Consider the following 24,185-nt stretch of genomic DNA (forward strand, 5'->3'; position numbering starts at 1 on the left):
TATTTACAAACGTATTATATATATTTATTTTATTATATCAAGTATATTAAATTAATATAATAATATAATTATCTACATTGTATTTAATATTCATAATGCTAGTCAGCATCTAACTTAATGTTCACATTGTCTACTATGCCAATAATCCTAGTTGTTGCGGCTTTAATAAAATAAAAAAAAAAAAAAATAATATAATTTAATCATTCGTCATAATATCTACTTATGTTGCTCATCTGTAAAGCTTCAAGTAAAATCCAAATTTGTGGATTTGTTTCGATAGCTAACATAGGCGTGCGCAGACATTTGTGGCAGGGTGGGCTAAGTCAATAAATATTAAAAAACCTGAACTCTGATGGAAGAAATAATTAAAATGTTACATACATTAATTTACCAACTCATAATCACCTACTATTTAAGGCATACATCATTCATACGATTAAAAACAGATACATATTTTTTTTTAATTAAATAAGAAATATTGTAATTTATTGCCAACACAGTTTAATACAATTTCGCAATCTGTAATAGTAATATGACATAATATGTTATCAATTTTATTTTTAGTCATTTAATTTATTATTATTTATTATTATTGTATATCAGTTATTGTTCACCTATAAACATGTATTTAATGTTTTATGATTTTTGAAAAATCAAAAATCGTTATGTTTAGAACATGTAGGTATTACTATGTATAAAAATTTTGGTATGGCTCGCAGGGTGTGCCACGGCCCATCCGCCCTCCTGTGCGCACGCTTGTGAGTAGGAATACAGTAGATTCTTATAACTTTGACAAAGTTGTGTACAAATCAAAATCAGCTTTTGAAATAGCACCTCTATGACTTTAAACTTTGAAGTGTTCATATTAATTTATTAATTTTAAATAATGTGTCGCACAAGGTGCGTCGAATGTCCATTGAATTATCATGGTACTGCAACGGTGTAGGCAAACTTTTACGCGTCTTAAACACGATCGTACATTACACGAACAGACAATAAAATAATGAGCGATCGTGGTCTACAGACCTGCTGTGTCTGACTACGATATATTATAATATTATTAAATATATAATAATAATAGATTATTAAGTGTAAAAAGTTTGGTGTCCCAAAGCAAAACACAGACGATACGGGTAGTTGATTTAAAAATAAAATATTATAATACAGTGAATCGATAGATCTTCGTAAACGTGAATTATTAATTATTATATTATACTCGACGGTTGTATAATATATTAAATTACCTATGCTTTTCTAAAAGAAAGGTTAAAACAAAAAAAATAATTACAAAAACATATACGTCAATACTCAATATACATTATTAGATTAAAATATTAAAAATCGTCGGTAATTTTTCGAAATTAAAATACTTTGTTGAATAAACAAACAACGACGTCGTCAAAACATACGCGTTGTCATGATGTTATATTTACGTTACCAATCAATCGATCGGAAATTGCCCACCAATAATATTATAATAAATAATAATAATATATAATTATATAATATTTAATATTAATAATATATAATGTAATATAATATATATAAATTTATCATTAAACGGTCTGTGGGAATATCCGACGTAGGAACGCATATAATATTATATGTAACTGACTTTGGTGCCTTTTACAGTCATATTGTACTGAACTTATATAATAATATATAGAAGTTAATTTTGGTTTATTAGTGTTGTTAAAAATGTTTTCACGTATAGTTCAATCGAAAGAAGTAAAATATTATAATTAAAAATAAAACACCTAAAAGTACAATACAAATAATAAACTTTCTCATTAAAATCAAATTGATTGTAATTTAAATTATTATATAAACGACAATTACTAGAGTATATACAATTATACAATAGTTATTTTATCTTTTTTTATATCAATTTATTAAAATAGGTACTAAAAAAGGAATCAACTTTTTTAACTAAAAACCTATTCTTAAAAACTAAAAAATCTAGAATTCGTGGTTAAGTAGTTAAGTATTTATATTAAAATCAAATACTGTATATATTTTTACTATAGTGCAAATCAATAACCATCATTTAATAATACATTTTCTGGAACAAATAAAAAAATATATATACACTATACACATAGGCTATATAGCTAATACATGTATTTTAAGAACACTTAATTAAATATTATAATTGAAAAATCAGTCGTAGATTAAATCTAGTAGGTATATTTTACACTACAAAAAATAAATATATAGGATGTAGTTAACAATAGTATTTACGTAGAGGTGGAATTATTAAAATAATTAATCTACTTCTTCGACGGTAGGTCCTCTAGAACCTGGGAAACCCTGAGCACCGGAAGGCGCACCACCGGGTTGTCCTGCACCGTGTATCTTCATCATTAAAGCTGAGCAGCTCTTTTGGATTTCCTTTAATTTGTACTCATATTCTTCTTTGTCTGCCAATTGATTGTTGTCCAACCACTGAACCACCGCGTCGCATTCCTGTTTTCCGGTGTTCTTCTCGGATTCAGTCAACTTGTCACCGGCCTCGTCCAACGCTTGTTTAACACCAAACACATAGCTTTCCAACTGATTTTTTGCCGCGATCTTGGCTTTTTGTCGTTCGTCCTCTTCTTTGTACCGCTCAGCCTCACTGAGCATACGATCGATTTCGGCTTGAGACAGGCGACCCTTGTCGTTCTTGATGACGATGTTCTTGGAGCGCCCAGAGCTATTCTCCTTGGCTGAAACGTTCAAAATACCGTTTGCGTCCATATCAAAAGTAACTTCGATCTTGGGTACACCCCTAGCAGCCGGAGGTATGCCGGTCAGGTCAAACGTTCCTAATAGATTATTGTCCTTGGTCATGGCCCTTTCTCCTTCGAACACCTGGATGGTGACGGCCGGTTGGTTGTCTGCGTATGTAGTGAACGTTTGGGTTTGTTTGCACGGAATAGTGGAATTACGCTCGACGATTTTGGTCATCACACCGCCCGCAGTCTCGATTCCCAGCGACAGGGGAGTAACGTCCACAAGCAACACGTCTTGAATGGCCGAACTCGTGTCGCCGCTGAGAATTGCCGCCTGTACTGCGGCGCCATAGGCTACCGCTTCGTCGGGGTTGATAGACAGATTGAGCGATTTTCCGCAGAAAAAGTTTTGCAGCAAACTCTGAATCTTTGGGATCCTCGTCGAACCGCCCACGAGCACCACGTCGTGTATATCTCCCTTGTCCAACTTGGCATCCGTTAACGCCTTTTCCACCGGCTGCAAAGTAGATCTAAATAGATCTGCGCACAACTCCTCGAAACGGGCTCGCGAAACTCGTGTGTAGAAATCGATACCTTCCATTAGAGCGTCTATTTCTATGGTGGCCTCCGAGCTAGACGACAGAGTTCTCTTAGCTCTTTCGGCTGCCGTCCTCAACCGTCTCAACGCTCTCGGGTTGGTATGTACGTCCTTTTTAGATTTCCTCTTGAACTCTTCGGCCAAGTGACACACCAGCCGGTTGTCGAAGTCTTCGCCACCCAAGTGCGTGTCGCCCGCCGTTGATTTCACTTCGAATATCGAACCCTCGTCGATCTGCAAAACGGACACGTCGAACGTACCACCGCCCAGATCAAATATCAACACGTTCCTCTCTCCTTTTAAGTTTTTGTCTAGACCATACGCCAAAGCTGCAGCTGTCGGTTCGTTGATTATTCGCATAACGTTCAGGCCGGCTATGGCGCCCGCGTCTTTGGTCGCCTGTCTCTGCGAGTCGTTGAAGTACGCCGGTACCGTGATCACGGCGTCCGTCACGTCACGGCCCAAGTACGCTTCCGCTGTCTCTTTCATTTTCATCAACACCATCGAACTGATTTCTTCCGGTGCGAACACTTTCCGTTCACCTTTGAATTCAACTTGAATTTTAGGCTTACCGCAGTCGTTTACCACTTTGAATGGCCAATGTTTAATGTCCGCTTGCGTCTTCTCGTCGTCGAAACGACGCCCGATCAAACGTTTGGCGTCGAACACCGTATTCACGGGATTCATTGCCACCTGGTTCTTAGCTCCGTCGCCGATCAACCGTTCAGTGTCCGTGAATGCCACATAACTCGGGGTGGTTCTGTTACCTTGATCGTTGGCGATGACCTCTACTTTACCGTGTTGCCAGATACCCACACAAGAATAAGTGGTACCCAGGTCAATACCGATAGCTGTCTTTCCAACCATTTCTTCGCCAATAATTTTCGATTTTATTCGCGTACAATTAATACGAATAGATATTATATTATGTAAATAAGAAACTAAACGTATACGTAATAACGCACAATTCGAAAACGATTTAAATTTTAAAAATCACTTTGTGTTTAAAACCTCACTGGAAAAATTGAGAATAATTCAGAACAGCACAAAATGATATGTCTCGTTCAATGAATCGCACTAGTATTGCTTCAAAATTCAAACTGACGCCGAGCAGTGCGTTACTAACCGTTTATATATCCAACGAAACGTTCGAGAAGATTCGATACGTTTCGCGAGCGCTGCTGTGGCCGACGCGCCGCCCCCTACTTCACCGCTTCGAGTGACGCACAATATTTTAGTTTTCACTACTATTACTATATACAATATTTAATGACAATAATGATGTTAGAGAACATTCTCGAACTTTCTCCGTTTTCCTCGTTATTTTCAGCGAATGTTTACTACTTATTCAGGCATTTTACTAAATTCCTAGGCAAAATGGCAAATTTGAAATTTTGTATAATTTTAAAAATTTTAATATATTTATTATTATTAATTATTCATTGCTACTCTACACAAACAAACAATTAATTATGTATAAATATGTAAAATACGTAGGTACTTAAGTATATGTAATATTTTTAATTTTGTGTCCTTCGGACCTATATTATTTTAAAATTTAAATTATAAATAAATAATATAGGTAATTACTAATTAAGTGTGATAGTAAATAAAGAATAAAATGGTTATATTATAATTACAAATTGTTGTTAATTTTTAGTTATTACTCGTTGTTACATGTTAGGTATTGTTTGGTGGCATTTATACTGGAACATTAAACATTATTTTTTAACAAAAACACCGACCGGACCGGTTAAATTTTTAAAATAACACAAAATTTATCATTTTATTATTTGCCTAACTTAAAATAGGCATTTAACTAAATGTCTAGGCGGATAGTAAAATTGCATAAAAATTAAATCCTTTGACTATTTATCTAAGCATTTGGTAAAAATAGTAAAATACCTGATTTGACTATATATGCCTACGACATCTAGGTAGGAGCCATGTAGGAAGTTTTATATAGGTATAAGGTAAACGATATTAAATTAAGATAATGTTTTCGAAAACCTACGATATTCCGAGTAGAGTGAATTTACAATGAAGTGTGTTTTTGTTTCAAATTTATTATTTATATTTTTTTTTCTCTAAAAACACTATTTAGTACACAAATATACAATATTATTATAAGATTATATTCTAAATATTCTAATATTATTAAATAAAATGATTCGATTTTGAAAATTGTTTCTAGTAGCAAATTAAATTAAATTTATATTTCGGGTAGGTAGTCAAAAATCAAAAATTCTCCATATTTATTAATTTTTTTAATAAATCAGAAAAAACAAAATAAGTTGTTCAATAATCAAAAGTTTTATGCAAAATCAGTTTTTGACAATATTATTTTTTTAAATGTTTCATTCAAAAATATGTATAATTTTAAATACCTACTTAAAATGTCATCAAATATATATATTTTATATTAATATTAGCATTTATTTGTGTTATTGGATACCAGCCAATTTTTTCGTCAAAAACTACTCATTTAACTACAACAATCGATACAAGCATTATATATTTAAATGATAAGATTTCTGAAAATTTATATGAATTCGGCATGTAGTCTACTTGAGATCGATAGGGCTACATTTTTTAATTTTGATCTTAAAATTCCACAAATTGTATTTAAATTTTTTGGAAAATATTAAATTTTGTAGTGTTTAACAAATATTATTAAATAAAACTAAAAAAATGGCCCGACCGATCTTAAGTATACTTCACACTGAATTCATATTAATTTTCAGAAGTGTATCGCATCAATACAACGATCGGACTGAATATGTATCTAAGTGTTATCTAATATACAGTGTGTAACAAATAGACTTGACCAAAAAAAAAATTATGTTTTGACAAAAATTGTTAATATTATATGATGAATAAATAATTTAAGAAATATATACTCATGTCAGAAAATTCTCAAAAATTCTATTTTTAAAAAAGTTATTACGTTCCAAATTATAATTTAATCAAAAAATATTGATATTTTAAAAAAAATCTAAAAAATAAACTACTTGACTTAGATAAATCTTTTTACCATCAAAATTGTTTTTATAATCAGATTCACAAATTGGCTATTTTAAATTATTCAAAAAAATGTTAATCAAATTTTAATTTTTTCTATTTTCAATACTAAAAAATAAACCTAAAAAAATATAAATTATACATGTATCGCTAGGGTCTCTTAATGATAAATAAAAAAAAATTGAAAATATTAATTAGAACTAAGTTATTCCAAAAGTCAATTCTATCTGTTACAGTGTTACACCCTGTATATCGAATGAGTATAATAATATAAACAAAGTAGTAAAGAATAGAGTACTGGAATACATTTCTAATTTTGTCGATAAGATTAAATCATAAAGCAGTATTATATTAATATTATTATTTATTACTTTACTGAACAAATTTCAAAATATCGCGGTTTTTTGCCGTTATGTGCTTGCTGAAAGCAAATATTTACAAAGTCCTTGACATTTGATGGTAAAAAAAACAAGTTACGAATGTTACGATCTTAAATTGTTTATATCATGTTATCATATATATACGCTTAAAGTAATTATACTGTATCATACACAATATCATAATATGAATTAGAATTTAGAATTACCTATAATTTTATCTTCTTTATTTATATTGAATAGCTTAAAATATTATAGTGTATTATGAAATCTCATATTTAGTGTTTATTTGATTAATTTTTGTAATTATTAATTATTTGTGTCCCGGGGTTCAGATCCTAATTTAAATTTAAAAATGGAGAAACCACAAAAAATTCCCAAAGTCGCAAAGGTAAATATTATGACGGTTATAAAAAATCATTTGAATAATTGAGAAAAGTATCTAATGTCATTGTTTACTACTTATATTTGTATTTCAGGTGAAAAATAAAGCACCCGCGGAGATACAAATCACTGCTGAGCAGCTATTAAGAGAAGCAAAGGAGCGTGATCTTGAAATTGTACCACCTGTAAGTACTTTTTAAATTTTACCATTATTGTATAGTGTATTTTAGATTTTTAACTAAAACATTTGTAACATAATTATGCATCTCTGTTGAAAAATATAGCCTCCCAAACAAAAAATCTCTGATCCAGTAGAACTAAGAGATTATCAACACAGAAAACGCCGTGCTTTTGAGGATAATATCAGAAGAAACCGTACAAATATAAGTAATTGGATAAAATACGCTGCATGGGAAGAAAGTCAGAAAGAAATTCAAAGGTAAATCATTTTAAATTAATTCAGCTGTATGTTAAAACATTTCAAATCACATTATTTTATATTCTTATGTAATAATTTCTATTTTTCTATTCAGTTATGAATGTTATATGAATGCTGATTGTGTTATTTTCAAGTTAGAAACATACAACATAATAAATTTGCATTCAGCAGAACCAATTTTATATTATTAGCTTTAGTATAAGAGTAATAGAGTAAATGAACTTTTTTGAATTTTATTATCTAACTTGAAAATAAAGATTTTACATATATGCTCATGCGGCTTTTATTGATATTTTTATTTTAAAATAAATTATAACTGTATTATATCATTTTAAAATACTTTGCACTCTTTAAAATTGAAATATAGTCATATTATTAGCCCCTAGCTAATATTTCTTATCTTTATGTTTAATGGTAGTTCAATCTACTCCAATGTTAAAGCTAACATCACAAAGATATTTCTACTGAACCCAAATTTGCTATTTGAATGTTTCTAAGATAGTGATGAACATTAGAGTTTAGAGTCATATTAATCTAAATCTTTTTTTATACATAATTTAAACATTTTGTCTCATTTAACAAAAAAGGTACTTTTAAAAACCCAACCTAACCTTTATCAATTATTATTTAGCTTACCTATAAGAATTTTGTTGAAAGTATGTGATTATACATTATCTAAGTTTTATCTAATCTTAATTTGTAGAAATGTCCATTATTTAATTATTATACACTTAAAACTGTATTTTTTCTATTTATATATTATTATTCTAATTTATTTTGCTTGTAGTTTTAATTTACATAATGGTATATTTATTTTAAGAGCGCGATCAATCTATGAAAGAGCACTAGATACAGATCACCGAAATATAACACTATGGCTAAAATACGCCGAACTAGAAATGAGACATCGACAAGTGATGCATGCCAGAAATCTTTGGGATCGTGCTGTTGTCATAATGCCACGTGCAAATCAGTTTTGGTACAAATACACTTATATGGAAGAGATGTTAGGAAATGTTGCAGGTAAAATTAAATTAAATAATTTACATTTTTTCTATTATTATTTTATACAAAGAAAATAATTATTTTTAGGAGCTAGAGCAGTATTTGAACGATGGATGGAATGGGAACCACCAGAACAAGCTTGGTTGACTTATATAAAATTTGAATTACGTTATCATGAAGTTGATCGTGCAAGGAAAATCTATAATAATTTTGTTATGGTACATCCAGATGTCACAAACTGGATAAGATCTGCCAGGTAAATTATGTTCTTAGTTAAAATTTAAAAGTTTTTAATTACTTTTTTTTTTAGATTTGAAGAGCAAAATGGCTTTATTGTTGGAGCACGGAGTGTATTTGAAAAAGCAGTTGAATTTTTTGGTGATGATCATATCAGCGAAAATTTGTTTATTGCATTTGCAAGATTTGAAGAACGACAAAAAGAAGTAAGAAATTTATTAGAACTAATTTTTTTTTACATTTATTAAAAGACTACACAACATTTAAATTAAACTCTTTTTACTTAATGAACATTTGCAATATTTTATTTCAGCATGAACGTGTGCGAGTAATTTATAAATATGCTTTGGATCATGTTCCTAAAGACAGATGCCATGATATTTATAAAGCATATACAATACATGAGAAAAAATTTGGTGATCGAACTGCAATTGAAAGTGTTATTAGTAGTAAAAGAAAACTACAATATGAACAAGTATTTAATAAATTTAAATTAAATTAAAACAATGTTTTAACTATTTCACTTTCAGGAAGTAAAAGATAATCCAACAAATTATGATGCATGGTTTGATTACTTAAAATTAGTGGAAAGTGAAGGAAATTTGGAAGTAATTCGAGATACATATGAACGAGCAGTTGCCAATATACCTCCTTCAAATGTAAGTTTCTTTTATTAATGAAACATGAATGTTAATTACAGTTAAAACTCTTTACAACAAAAAACTTTATATAACGTAAACATGACATAATAATGGTTGGTTTGCTTTATAACCCATTAGTGAATTCATTCTCTATAACGTAGTCACTCTCAATAACGAAACAATATTTTATGTTTCATAACACAATTTACCTGTTATCATATTATAAATTATAAAAGTATTCGTCAAAAATGCCGAAATTTCCAAGAACGATTACATTTTTCATTATCTACTTTTAATATCGTAATAATACCGTTATTGTTTTTAAACCCTCTCTATTACAAAAACTCTCTTTAACAAAAGAAATCTCTTGATCCCTTCAGATTTGTTATAAAGAGTTTTCACTGTAATTTTGTTTTTAGTTTGTTAAATCTTAATCTTTCTTAATCAAATTCAATATTTTTTATTATAGGAAAAGCATGCATGGCGTCGGTATGTTTATTTGTGGATAAATTATGCTTTGTTTGAAGAGCTGGAAGCTGAAGATGAAGAGCGTACACGGGATGTTTATCAGACATTTATTGCTACTATACCTCATAAAATATTCACTTTTTCAAAAGCTTGGTTATATTATGCACAATTTGAAATACGACATAAAAATTTAACTGCTGCAAGAAAACGAATGGTAATTTTTAATAGATTTAAATAAATTCTATAATATTACAGTTAAGTTAATTGATTTTGCAGGGTGTTGCATTAGGTTTATGTCCCAGAGATAAACTGTTTAGAGGCTATATTGATTTAGAAATACAACTTAGAGAATTTGAAAGATGTCGTATATTATATGAAAAATATCTAGAATTTGGATCAGAAAATTGTGTTACTTGGATTCGTGTAAGTATTATCTAAATGCCTAAATATATATGAAGCAGTAGTACAATTATTAAGTTTTTACATACCAATTAAAATTAATATTAATTTTAGTTTGCAGAATTAGAAACAGTATTGGGTGATATAGATCGTGCCAGAGCTATTTATGAATTAGCTGTAAATCAACAGCGATTAGATATGCCGGAAGTTTTATGGAAGTCTTACATTGATTTTGAGACATTACAGGGGGAAACAGACAAAGCTAGAAAATTATATGAAAGACTTCTAGAAAGAACTAATCATTTTAAGGTAATATTAATATTTTTGTATTTGATATTTTGTGAACAAATTAAACTAGTAAACTAAAAAAAATATAAACCTACTTATTTGGTAGGTGTGGATGAGCTATGCACAATTTGAAGCTTCTTCAGAAGAGGAAGGTATCGATAGTGTATCAGTAGCAAGAAGAGTATTTGAAAGAGGTAATGAAGCACTACGAAGAGGTGGTACACCAGAAGAAAGAGAAGGCATTTTACAAGCATGGTGTAGATTTGAAGAAGAACACGGAGATGATGATAGTAAAACTAAAGTCAAAAATATGTTGCCGAGAAGGATTAAAAAACGAGTGCCTTATACTTCAGAAAGTGGAGTAAGAAACTTTTGATTTAAATTTAAAACAATTTTACAGTACTAAATTAATATTTGTTTAATTTATTCCAGAGGGACAAAGGATGGGAAGAGAAGATAGACTATATTTTCCCAGAGGATGATGCTGCAAGACCAAACCTTAAACTTCTAGAAACTGCTAAAGCATGGAAGAAAATGAAATTAGAAGCATCGTAAATAAATAACTAATGTATAATCTTCTATTATTTAATAATATGAATTTCATAGTACATACCACAATGTTTTTAATAATAAATTCTTTGTATAATTCATAATTTTGAATTTTCTATTTTTTAATTCCTAACTTACTCTTGACTCTTGTTGTAAATTACCTAATAGTATTTAATTGTATATTATTTATATGTCTGAATATGATACAATATGTTTAGCATACAAAGTAATTTGAGATTGGGAAGGACTTTAAATACCACAGGATAAATTTAATTTATTTTGCGCAGAGACTGGTGGATAATGACATTAATACTATAATACAAATACAATAGACAATAGTATTGCACAACAATATCATTATTTTCATTTAATACTGATATGTTAGTACATATTGGTACAATGGTATGTACTAAAGATCGGCACGGGGGCCGGCAAGTACATTATCTATTTATCTTTAGATATCATATAAACTAAATGATTTAATTGGATATTGCTAAACAATGACATAAGGATATAATTATAGATTGACAAATGTCCGATTTTTTCAATTCTATTAAAACGAAAATATTTATATTCATTAATTTAAAATAAAATGTTTAAAAAATCATTTTTATGGAATGAACGCTAAGTGCCTAAGAACCATTATTGTGCAATATTGTTGTAATAAGCATAATATGGCATACTATACTCAATACTCATGTTGCATAGCATAATTATTAATTATTATAAACCAACATAATCATTGATACTGCCTTTTCCAACACAATTGAATACCCTCTAGTCAGCATGCAGGCAACAGTACTTTCTATCCAGCAAAACATATTTTACTCTTTACTGAAATAAAAAAGATAATTTTCCAGCACTTGAATCGTGATCAAAAATTAAACTTTCTGTGCTAGTGTGCTATGCATGACAAATTATATAACATATATTATATTTTTTTATTACATTTATAGAATATAAATAATATATATTATAATATTTTATTATTAACTAATAGTTAATATTATGGAAGACAGGTATTGTCTAGTAATATATCATAAAACATTTTACATTTAGCAATTTTATTTCAAAATAACAAAAAAATTATTGTTTTGTTACAAATGTCAAATTAACATCATGTCGATCATGAGTATGCAATAATTTAATCACAGTCATCTAACCTTACTGGATGTTCTAGTGGTATAATTGATTTTTTCTCAACGTCTCTAGAAAGTGCTTTTCTCATATCTGAAAATAAATATTATTTTTAATATTTTTTAATGTTTATAAATTTTGTCAAAAATTTATAGTGTTTAAATGCTTATAAAAAAATATTATAACTGTAGATTTTCAAAATATTTAATTAATTAATTATCAGTTTATGACTTTATGAGGAGATTTGTATTACATTTTCAAGCATTTCTATAGTCAACTCATGTTTAGAAGCGACCCAAGTGGCGACTAGTTTACGGAGACACGCCAATGCGCAGAAGATGGCTGCCTGGGTCGATTTTAAATGTGAATTGACTATATTCATTATTCAGTGAGTCATTAATAAAAAAAAAAATGAAAATTTCTCATACCTATAAATAACTCAAAAACACAAAATATTTTGAAAACGTTATAAATAAAAAACCATAATATAAACATTTTAAGTATGAAGTTATTCATTTTCTAGTTACTCTAATACAAATATTTTGTCAAAAATTACATTTACATAAAAAATCTCATTTTTCCTTCATTTTTTGTTTTTTTCCCCAATTATAAAAATAATTACTGGTAAGTTTAAAATTTGACCTATTTAATGTATATACTAGATCCATTCCAATTTTATATCCAAAACCACCATTATTTTTAGAAATTGAAGCATTTCATCAACAAATTATCATGTACACATACAAAAAAAAAACCACTTAATGATAAAATGAATACATCATTCATCAAAGCAGAGCGCTTAGAATCTAAAAATATGTACCATATGCATCTTCGTCAGGATCTCCGGAATAATATTCTAATACGGTACGATACACTGTATATCCTAAGCTCTTATACATTGAAATAGCAACTGTATTGCTAACACGCACATATAGATCAACAAACCATGCATCTTTTCTGAAAAACATTAGAACATTAGAAAATGTAAATAAAGTGTTTACTATAAATTTACTTTTCTGAAATTTCTTCTAGCCAGTTCATTAATACACCTGCAACACCTAATCTTCTGTATTCTGGGGCAACAGTTAATGCAGTTACATGACCATGCCAACTATCTGGCTGTCCTTCAGATTTTCCCATAACTAAATACAATTTACATTTCAATATTATAAATATCAGGTAGAACCATGGACTAAGACAATATCTTGGTTGAGAATAGAACTTGAGGGTAAAAAAAAACCAGTAAAAAAATAAATAAATATTGCAGATTTGTTTTTTATTACTACACATATTTTGAATATGTCTTGCAATATTAAAAGAATGTTTCTTAAATTTAAATTGATTTATAATAAAACAAAAATTATTTAATTATTTTAAAATCAAATTATATATATATATGCATACATTATATCATTTACTAATATGAAACAGTGTATATTAGTATATTATAGAGATATTAATGCTTATTAGACTAAGTAAAAAACTTACTATAACCCATAATCTCTCCAGTAGGAGATTCAGCAACTTGAAAATATTCTGGCCAATGTGCAAGATATTGCATATAAAATGGTATTGCATACTGTATTATGTATATGTTAAGTTTAAATTTATGGTATCAATTATTATCTTTTGGATAATGATTGTTTAAATTCAAATTATATACAATAGCAAATAAATAAACAAACAAAATATTCAAATATTAGTATAAAAACTTAGTAAATATACTAATAAAAATTAATTCAATATGAATTGTGTTAAAAATATGATAACACTGAGTTTTACCTATTTATTTATCGAATAGTACAGAACTTGAATTAATTATAATAATACCTATCCATACTGAATAACTTGTGTATTTCTATTTTTTTTGAACTTGTGTATAGTATGTTTATAAAGGATACAGTCTCTGTAAGCGTATCTAGATTTCTGAAATAACAACAAAGATTAAAAAGTTAATTCAATAATTAATAGCTAAAAGTATAATAACTAAAATTAAATAATTTAAATAGTTAATATATCAAATCTAAATAGGTCACATAGTACTTTTCAATTAAAAATTTAGTTTTTAAAATAAATATGGCATAGATCATACATAGGCGCCGCCATACATTTTGTTACTATACGCTGATTTCTAAATAATGCTTATATTATTTTTTTTAAATACATAGGAATATTTTTACGAGAAGAAGATACCCTATTTATTAAAAATACAACTGAGGAATTTGGATAAAGCCTAGATATTTACAGTAATTATCTAAAAAATAGGTAAAAATATAATATAAAATAAAATATTTTAAATAACACTGAATTTTTTTGAAATTGTATTCTTTTGTTTAAAAAAAAATCTAGGGGGTGAAAGTGCACCCTTTTTTGGGGCCTATTGATAAATAGATTATGTATTATATAAACAGTAGGTCATTTTAATAGTCATTAAAATTATATAAATTATAACACTTATTTTAATATACTTCAGAAATACAAATTTTAATAAATAAATAAAATTAAATATTTGTGTAAAATAATTAATATTTTATTGTTTTCACAGCATAATATTTAAATGCAAACAATATAAAAAATATGTTACCTGTATTATCAATTTATCAAGTGTTAAAACATTAATAAAATATTAATTTCATAAGTTTTCTACAGACAATTTTTCATTATTACTTTTATATTTAATGATGATAATCACGTATCATAAAAAAAGAAATCATTTCGCCAGTCGGTTTTTAACATTTATACAATAAAAGTTTGATTGGAGTTAAAGCAGTGATTTTTATTAAATTGATAAACGGTTAAAAAATATTTTATATAATACCATTGGAATTTTTATTAAATAAATTCAAACATAATATCTTGTTCATATGAAAATTTTTATTCTTACAATAATTATTAATAATTTAATTACTTACACATTATTGAATTTGAATAAATCATCACAATTGAATGGTCGTAATGTTGTCATTTTGTTGTCGATGGCGAATATTTAATGTTTAAAAACTGAAAAATTAATACAAAGTGTAAAATGAACTATATATATATTAATAAATAGTAATGAAGTAAGTAAGAAACATTATAAAAAAATAATTACAAAATATATGTACCCATATAAAAATAATATTATACAACTGTTAGTTAATACATTTTTTATTTTATGATAACGTTTATCAAAAATAATATGACCGTGTCTAGGTGAACGGTCACATAGATCCCTCGACAGCTAGATCCCAGTGACTAACTGACGCAAGAGGATCCAATTGACGCGAGATTAAAACGACGCATGAGGATCTAATTGACGGGGGATTAAAATAATCATAAGGATTTTACAAATTAATTAATTTTGTAATTAGTATTTTTAATTTTTAATTATCAATGTATTTAAATGCTTTTACGTTATTATATCGTAGTAACACTAGTATAACACAAGTTACTAGCATAATCCATATAATTTGTGTTTAAAAGACAATTAAAAAATATTTTCTATTACATATAACCTAATGTTTTAATAATACACGCATAAATTATTTCATAAATAAAGCTTTCATAATGTTAGGTTTCGTTTACACATCTAATAAAAAATTAAAATATAGTAACTGAAGTTACTGAACATTTCACTTCTCAGTTAAAATAGCCATAACTCATCATGTCTGGTCACCATCTTATGTTTTTTTTTTATATTAATCAGAATATAGTACCTATATATAACTTAGTACAACTATATAACTATAGCTACTATTATATTATTATTATTGCTTAAAAGTCTTAACTAAATTCATATTCTCACTCCCAGTCTCAGAGGTTAGTCATAAGTCCAGTGGCGCCGGTCTATATTTCATGTTATGGGGAAAAAATGCTGGTGTTAGACCCACCTACTAAAAAAATGTTTAGTTAGTTACGTTCGAATGGTACTATATTTATTTCTAACTTTATACATACAAGATACTGCATAACAAACTATTTTTGATTATCACCCACCCACCCATAAATATTTCTGGGGAATTTTACCCAGTTCATACCCGTGTTCGGCGCTACTGTTAGTACATATACCAAATTTGAATATTGACAAAACTGTATATTTTAACGAAAAATAACGATTGTATAGGTATAATTATCTATTTTGTTTTAAATTATTACAAAAATATTTTTTAAAGACACCAATTCGCGTATTATTATTTAACACTAACAGTGAATAGTATTCAAAATATTATGTAGATTAGTTTTAAGCTATTTATGCCATAAACTTATTAACACCTGCAGTGGCGGCTCGTCAGGGGTCTTTGAGACGGTGGACTCGCCATAAAAAAAGTAGTAAAGCAATAAAAAAGTTTGAAGAAAATTGTAGTACCTATAAATTAATATTTTTGTCTATTTGGAAAATAATTATGATGGTTTTCGATATTAATACTGATTATTGATAATATTATAATATTTTTACATTAATAATGAGAAGACGAGTGTCATTCAATAATAATACGGACGAAAAATATCGATAACAACAACTAATTACTAATTTATGCGATGCCAATGACAGAAACTTTGAATGAGTCTAGTCTCAATGTCCTGAACAACATTTATACAATCTACCCCGCCCTCCGCCATGTCATGCATATAAAATTTGTATAAGTACACAATTGAGTCTCTCGAACGGCAGACTCCCGAATAAATTTAAATGTCTGGCTAATAATAATATTACAACATAATAATACAGTACATAATCTATGGATATGAATCTATCATATTAATCTATAATCTATGGTAATAAAATCATCAATCTTCGCTATTCGTCGGAGACGATTGACGGTTGTAATAATTTTAACGGAGAAAAAAATAGACGTACAAATCGTTAAACCGTACTTTAATATATATAATATTTTACACGCATATGCCGTTCTGTCCAGCTTATTTTTATGAAATATCTCAATATCTTCAATTCGAAACGTGGTAAAGACGGACGAGGAAAGGTGTTCCTGGGTCGGCGATGTGGTTACTGAACGTGTGGACATTAAATATGACACAACTAAGTTTCGCAAAAAAAATCGATGTTTACGTGAGTTTGATTTTCTACACTTTTGTAGCTTTAATTTACTTTTTTAGACATAAAATAAATACATACTTATTGCACCGGACAATCTACTACACGCCGAGTGACGTATACGTATGCATATTTTATTCCCGAACGCGCGATGCATAAAATACGGGAGACCAAAATTACATAATCGTCATATTAGTATATTAACAGACCCATTTTATATAATAATTTATATTTATATTAATTGTATAAATAGCATTTTTCATTTTAAACTGGCCGAGTACTTGACTAATATAAATTTTTTTTATTCCTAACAAAAATAAAAAGTTTTCTGAAAAGACGCATTAATATTTTTTTATAATTGTTTGAATTTTGAATTTTTTAGACATTAATAGATATTCATTATATATGATTAATAAAGGCGTTTTATTATATTTTTATTTTAAAGCTAGTTATGAGTTTTTTAAGATGTATAAACAATTTATAATCCCAATAATAGTACAATTAGTTCACGGTGCTTTCTGACCAGCATCTTTGTTGGTGTATGGATAATCTTTATAAATAAAGTTTATATTGTTGATTTATTTTTTTGTTGTTAAATCAATTTTATCCAAATTTCAACTATTGCACTATTTCTGCTCAACCGATTTTTGTTTTTTTGTAGTAATTTAAAAATGAATAACTGTAGTTATTTGAAAATTTCACCAAATGTTAATGTTTGCATTTCTTATACATATTATAATTTTCAAAATATTTTGACTATACACTTATAGGATAAAATAACAATAGCATAATACCATAAATAGATGCATTTATTATATATATATATATTAATATCGCAAATTATCTGAGCATATTAACATTAGAACCTATTGATTATTTTAAAATCAATAAAAATAGTATGTGTAGGTATGTATTATTGATAAACAGGACGGTACCGAAACGAGAATAATATAGTCACATGTGTATATAACGAGTCGAATGTGAATAACTGCTTGTATTTAGAAATTGGTTTTATTGATTTTGTAAGTCCTTCTTCATTATACGTAGATCATAATCTATTAACTATTTAGTATGTAATATCAGTTTAATGATTAAACTTTTAAATATTTTTAAAATTATTAATCATTTAGTTCAGCCAACCCGTAGTACTTAGAGTAGGTGACTACAATACTACATGTAGACTAGGTTAAGTATGTCACTATAACGAATTTGTACAATTTGAATTCAATTTTCAATGTATAATGCATTAATGCATTGTGTACAATGTAAAATTATGCTGGTCGAAGATGTTCTTATTTGTTGGTGAGAAATTTTACCAAACAACTATTGAAATAATAAAATTATAATTTATAAAAAAATTCAGGATAATATACAATTATTATGATTTTACGTATGAAATTAATTAGATACCAAAAGTTTCGTACGCAAGACAGCTGAAATATAAAAATAAATTCTATAATATCACAAAGAGTTCTATAAAAAAAACATATGATCTATCATATTATTATATATAATATTTTTCATCCATGGCAAACGGCAATCGTCGTCATTTGTAGGAGACGATTAACCATTCTAATAATTTTATTGAACAGTCGTCAAACAACAGCCTTCGGTACATGACAAGTGCTCTCATTTTCATAAAAAATTTCAATAATTCTATTCCGAATCGTAAAGAAGACGAATGAAGAAATAATAACTATAGCTGTTTCTTCGGTGACGGTGCACGTTTGAACTTTAATATGGCACAGCTTGATTTCGCCGAAAAGCGTCGAAGGATACTTACGTAGGTTAATTTTCCTATTATTTTAGGGGAGGAATAAATTTAATTTTTATACTTTAAATAAATATTTATTGACTTGTACAAGCTGCCACCCCGATTACTTAGACCTATATTTTATTTCCGATAATAGCCGACAACCGGCGGGGTATTGTATACCAGGGGTGGCCAACCAGTCGATCGCGATCGACCGGTCGATCACGAGATGAATTTGAGTCGATCGCGACACCTTTTCCCATTTTCATAAAATTTTGAATTTTTTTCAGAAAACAGTTAAAATATTATTTTTTTTTTGTAAAATTGTATATTTTTGTATATCCCAGGAATATAAAAATTATATTTAGAAAAAAGCAATAAATAAAACTAGATTATACACAGATATCGAATAAAAGAACTGTAACACACATTGACAACCTTTTTTTTTTTTTTTTTTGGTCGATCGCGACAACTTAGAAAATCTCGGAGGTCGATCGCAAGTATATTAAAGTTGGCCACCCCTGTTGTATACGACTTGTTTTAATTGTTTTAAATTCTTAAACGATGAAATCTTTTTTTTAATATTTTATTATTTTAAAGTTCTAGATAATATTTTTTTTGATAGTAAATAATTTAAGAATATAAAATTTTTATTTTTATCTTGTCCGCAAACTGTTTTTAATTTGTGATGAGAGTTCTAAAAGGTTAAAGTTAAAAAATAGCCAAGAATAAAATTATTATTATTATTTGTCAATTATACCTTGGATCCTGGACGTAGCAATGAATGTATATTGATTTTAAAATTACTTAGTTTTTTTTTCTATTTTTTATGAATTCTTGTAGCAAATATGATATATTTAGTACTTTGGGTGGTTAATAGTAAAATAAAATAAAAATTTCAGATCTTGTCATAATATCGGAAATACTGGAATCATTACGCTATATACTTGTATAATTTCGACAAAATTAATTAATTTACTAAGTTTTAATTCAAAAATGCTAATCATAGAATGTTGAAAATTTTACCAACTGTCTACATTATGATTTCCTATACATTGTATAATTATAAAAACATTTTAACAATTTTAAATAATTATATTTTTTTTTTTTTTAAGCCGATAAAAATTATTGATAGCAAATATGATTTAAAATTTAATACAGTGTTCCTCATCAGTCACTAAATTACTGCAATAAAAAATGTATAGCCACAATATTATATTTTTATAAAAGTTTAAAATCAAAATTTTGACAAATTTTGTCTAAATCTATACAATTTTCAAATTTTTTTTTCATTAGATATTTATAGAATATTGTCTTTTTATATACAAATTTAATATAGTAATTCTCATTAGTTTTTTTTAAATATAACAAATATAAAAGGTTTACTGGTTATTATTTTTTACGACTAAAGTTCAATATTTTATGACTTATTGAGTATTAATTTTTCATCCCAAAAAAAAAATATTTCTTGTAAAACGATTTTTATATTGTGTTATAGACTATAATACTATACATCAGGGGTCTCCAAACTTTTTTATTGAAGGGCCACAAAAAATATCAAATGCTCTTAGCGGGCCAAAAGTTTATTAACACATATAATTTTTAATTTTATCAAAATATAGGTATACAAATATAAGTTAACTTTAAATCTTTTTATAAAATATTGTCTACAATATACTTAAATATAATTGGTATAAATTTAAATGATTACATTGTAATTTTAATAATTTTTTTTTTTTAATGAGAAGTATGAAATTGATGTTTTTCTGCTAATATTCGATCGAATTGAGGTTGTATGTTGCTAGTTCCAATTTTCAAAATTGACTCCAAGTGTTTGTCAGTCATGGCCGATCTATATTTCGATTTGATGTATTTCATTTTAGAAAAAGTTTGCTCGCACAAATAAGTCGTAGCAAATACAGATATATATTCAATTGCAAATTTTTTTAAATTTGGATACTGTATATCTGGGAGAAATTTATAAAAATCAACTAAAGTCTCTTCACGATGTTTGATTTTCAGTGCATCATTACTCTGTAAATCAATCATTTCCATTTGAAGGGTAGGAGGTAACTTCTCAATATCACAACTAAACGGATTTTGAAAAATATTTATTTCTTCCGATTTTACGTCAAGGTCAGAAAAACGTTGTTTAAATTGGATTTTAAGTTCAGAAATTATTTTTTGAGCGAAGTCGACTGGAAATTGTGTTCTTGATTCTTTGTTATATTTATCACAAGTAGAAAAATGAATAAAACAATTTTTTGAAATTTGCGTTTCAAATAAAATAAGTTTTTGCCTAAATGCTTTTACTAATGTGTAAACATCGCAAATTAGAACATCTTTACCTTGTAATTTTAGGTTGAAGTCGTTCATATATTTTGTGATATCCACTAAAAAAGCTAATTTCCAAACCCATTCACTATCTGTAAGTAAAGGCAATGGTCGATTCTTATCAATTAGAAATATTTCAATTTCATTTCTTAGTTCAAAAAATCGCGATAGGACTTTTCCGCGACTAAGCCATCGAACTGCGGTAAAATACGGTATATCTGGGTACTCCGTTTCTATTTCTTTCAAAAAATCTTGAAACTGACGATGCCTAAGTGCGCTCGAGCGAATAAAATTTACTGTTGATATTATTGGATCCATAACACAAGACAAGTCTAAAGTTTTTCCGCATAATGCCTGCTGATGTATAATACAATGCAAAGTCATTGGTTGAAAACCTTCTTTTTCACAATTCGTAAATATCTGTCCAATTAAACCTTTTTTTGTGCCACACATATTTCTTCCGCCATCAGTAGTGATACATTTCAAATTTTCCCACTTCAAATTATATTCTAAAAATGATTTTTCAATAACTTTAAATATGTCGATACCTGTCGTAGTTCCATGCATGCTATGTACAGAAAGTAGTTCATTTGAAATTTCTAAATCTTTATTAACACCTCGAATAAATAAAAGTAACTGTGACGTATCACATACATCTGTTGATTCGTCAAGTGCTATACTAAACGAAATGAATTCTTGAGTCTTATTACTAACCTGGGAATTTAAATTATTACTAATATCGTCAATTCTACGGGCAACTGTGTTAGCAGAAAGGCTAATATTTTTAAAAGTATCAATTCTTTCTGGACAAATTTCTTCAACTGCTTGAATTATACATTCTTTTATTAAACTACCATCAGAAAACGCTTTTCCTCTTTTTGCCAATAGATGTGAAATACGAAAACTAGCCTTTGTAGCAGCTTCATTAATATTTTTTTGTTTTTTAAATAATAATTGTTGTGATGAAAAATTATTTTGAAGTGACTGCAATTTATCTAACCGTAATTTCTCAGTAAATTTTGAAAAAGTTGTCTTATGTTTCGTTTCATAATGCCTTCGAATATTGTACTCCTTAAGTACAGAAATACTTTCTTTGCATATTAAACAAATTATTTTGTCACCTGAATAAATTACGAAATAATCCAACGACCACTTTTCATTGAAAACACGACATTCTGAATCTATTTTCCTTTTCAATCCTCTTCCTGACATGTTGAATTGGTGAATTAATAGGTAAAGAATAATATTTATAATAAAGGCACTGCAAACTTAGACATGTAACTGTACAAACGTTATGAAATGATTTCGTCGTACCGCTCGTCTATGTGGCTAATCTCTCCGTTATCGACGTTAAAACTAAAAATATAAGGAAATTGCAATGTCTGTCGTCATAAATTATGATACGTGCCCGCGATAACGACTTTTTAAATTACACAATATATATTTAGATATCTATATTTTATTTACCGTCTTATGGGTGCTGCGGGCCGTTTAAAACTTGTTCGCGGGCCGTATCCGGCCCGCGGGCCGTAGTTTGGAGACCCCTGCTATACATAGTTTAAAAACAAATAATCTGATACACCGATAACTTAAAGTCTTAACTAATTTTTTATGAGAGTATTTCTTAAATATGTTATTATTTTAAAAATATTTTCAAACTATATATATGTAAACAATGTTCTTTATTTTTTTATTATTACAAATTTTTAAAATTTTTAAAATGTTCAAATTATTTTTTCATTAGTATTCATATAAATATTTTCTTTTTATATCTACAATTTTAAAATGTTTTATAGGAATTCCCATTAGTTTTTTTAATGCAAAAACAAAAATAAAATGCTCACTGGAAACTTATATTATGACTATTTGAAGTTCAATATTATATAATTTATATATAAATTAATAAAATACGCGTCTACATCGATTACATCATCCGGGTAGCGGATTTTTCATAAAAATGAATATATTTTATTTTAAGTCTAAAAAGTAAATTGATTACCTAAAGCATTGACTAGTGACTAGGTACTATTTGTTACAAGAAACCACAATAAACGAAATGTATGAATTTTTTTCTATTATGATAGGTGTCTTCAGACACAATATATACAGACAGAGGTAATTGCATCTGATGTAATAGATAAGTAAGATTAAGTTAAAACACTGCGCGTGATTAGAATCAAAATAATATAGAAATAATAACTTAGAAACATAACGATATTAATCATAATTCTTTTTTTTAAATACTTAAAAATATAATTATTTTTATTTAGTTCACTATTTTCATAGATTAAATTAAATAATTTGTAATCATCTTCATTAAAATAAAATATTAATACTTTGCAATATCTATAAAGATTTGGTCTAGTTTATATGTTTCAATTTTACGTATGTCAAACAGCTAAAATAGAAAAATAGATCGTATAATATCACAGAGTTTTATAAAAAAAAACCATAGATTTATCATATTATAATATTCGTCATCTGTGGCAAACGACAATCGTTGTCATTTGTAGGAGACGATTAACAATTCTAATAATTTTATTGGACAGTCGTCAAACAACAGCCTTTAGTACATGACAAGTACTCTCATTTTCATTTCATGCTGTTTATTTTAATAAAATGTATTTTTATTCTCATTTAGAATCACGATGAAGATCGGTATGAAGAAAATTTGCAGTTTCTTCGGCGTCGGTGCACCACTACGTATAGACTGAAGATTGATACAACTCGGTTTCCCGGGAACAGTCTACGATTACGTAAGTTTTTTTTCTTATTCTTTTTTAGGATTAAATTTACATTTTAAACTTAA

At 27.7% G+C, this 24,185-nt stretch overlaps 4 protein-coding genes across 5 annotated transcripts; 1 reads left to right on the forward strand and 3 right to left on the reverse strand.

Annotated features, from left to right (window-relative positions):
- Positions 1-1,965: 1,965 nt before the first annotated feature.
- On the reverse strand, positions 1,966-4,414 carry LOC132929804 (heat shock protein 70 A1-like). Its single transcript, XM_060995381.1, has one exon. The coding sequence runs from the start codon at positions 4,177-4,179 to the stop codon at positions 2,266-2,268; it is 1,914 nt and encodes a 637-aa protein (XP_060851364.1). The 5' UTR covers positions 4,180-4,414; the 3' UTR covers positions 1,966-2,265.
- Positions 4,415-6,883: 2,469 nt separating this feature from the next.
- Positions 6,884-11,224, forward strand: LOC132929596 (protein crooked neck). Its single transcript, XM_060995061.1, has 13 exons — positions 6,884-7,101; positions 7,190-7,279; positions 7,379-7,533; positions 8,354-8,556; positions 8,626-8,794; positions 8,849-8,981; positions 9,089-9,250; positions 9,306-9,434; positions 9,886-10,098; positions 10,161-10,307; positions 10,398-10,592; positions 10,678-10,932; positions 11,004-11,224. Exons 1-13 carry the CDS (start codon positions 7,066-7,068, stop codon positions 11,124-11,126), a joined length of 2,010 nt encoding a protein of 669 aa, XP_060851044.1. The 5' UTR covers positions 6,884-7,065; the 3' UTR covers positions 11,127-11,224.
- A 943-nt stretch (positions 11,225-12,167) lies between these two features.
- Positions 12,168-15,427, reverse strand: LOC132929597 (N-alpha-acetyltransferase 20). Of its 2 annotated transcripts, none has more exons than XM_060995062.1 (7): positions 15,362-15,427; positions 15,170-15,257; positions 14,159-14,183; positions 13,746-13,836; positions 13,270-13,399; positions 13,078-13,214; positions 12,168-12,350 (listed from the first exon to the last, which is right to left on the reverse strand). In XM_060995062.1, exons 2-7 carry the CDS (start codon positions 15,220-15,222, stop codon positions 12,265-12,267), a joined length of 522 nt encoding a protein of 173 aa, XP_060851045.1. In that variant the 5' UTR covers positions 15,223-15,257; positions 15,362-15,427; the 3' UTR covers positions 12,168-12,264. The 2 variants fall into 2 exon arrangements, with proteins under 2 accessions (XP_060851045.1, XP_060851046.1); XM_060995063.1 differs by having other exon boundaries at positions 15,349-15,367.
- A 5,170-nt stretch (positions 15,428-20,597) lies between these two features.
- On the reverse strand, positions 20,598-22,907 carry LOC132930825 (general transcription factor II-I repeat domain-containing protein 2B-like). The gene is made up of 2 exons (XM_060996897.1): positions 22,498-22,907; positions 20,598-21,885 (listed from the first exon to the last, which is right to left on the reverse strand). Exons 1-2 carry the CDS (start codon positions 22,586-22,588, stop codon positions 20,780-20,782), a joined length of 1,197 nt encoding a protein of 398 aa, XP_060852880.1. The 5' UTR covers positions 22,589-22,907; the 3' UTR covers positions 20,598-20,779.
- Positions 22,908-24,185: the final 1,278 nt, after the last annotated feature.

The sequence above is a fragment of the Rhopalosiphum padi genome, chromosome 4 (assembly GCF_020882245.1).
Source record: "Rhopalosiphum padi isolate XX-2018 chromosome 4, ASM2088224v1, whole genome shotgun sequence".
In the NCBI taxonomy this organism is placed as follows: domain Eukaryota; kingdom Metazoa; phylum Arthropoda; class Insecta; order Hemiptera; family Aphididae; genus Rhopalosiphum; species Rhopalosiphum padi.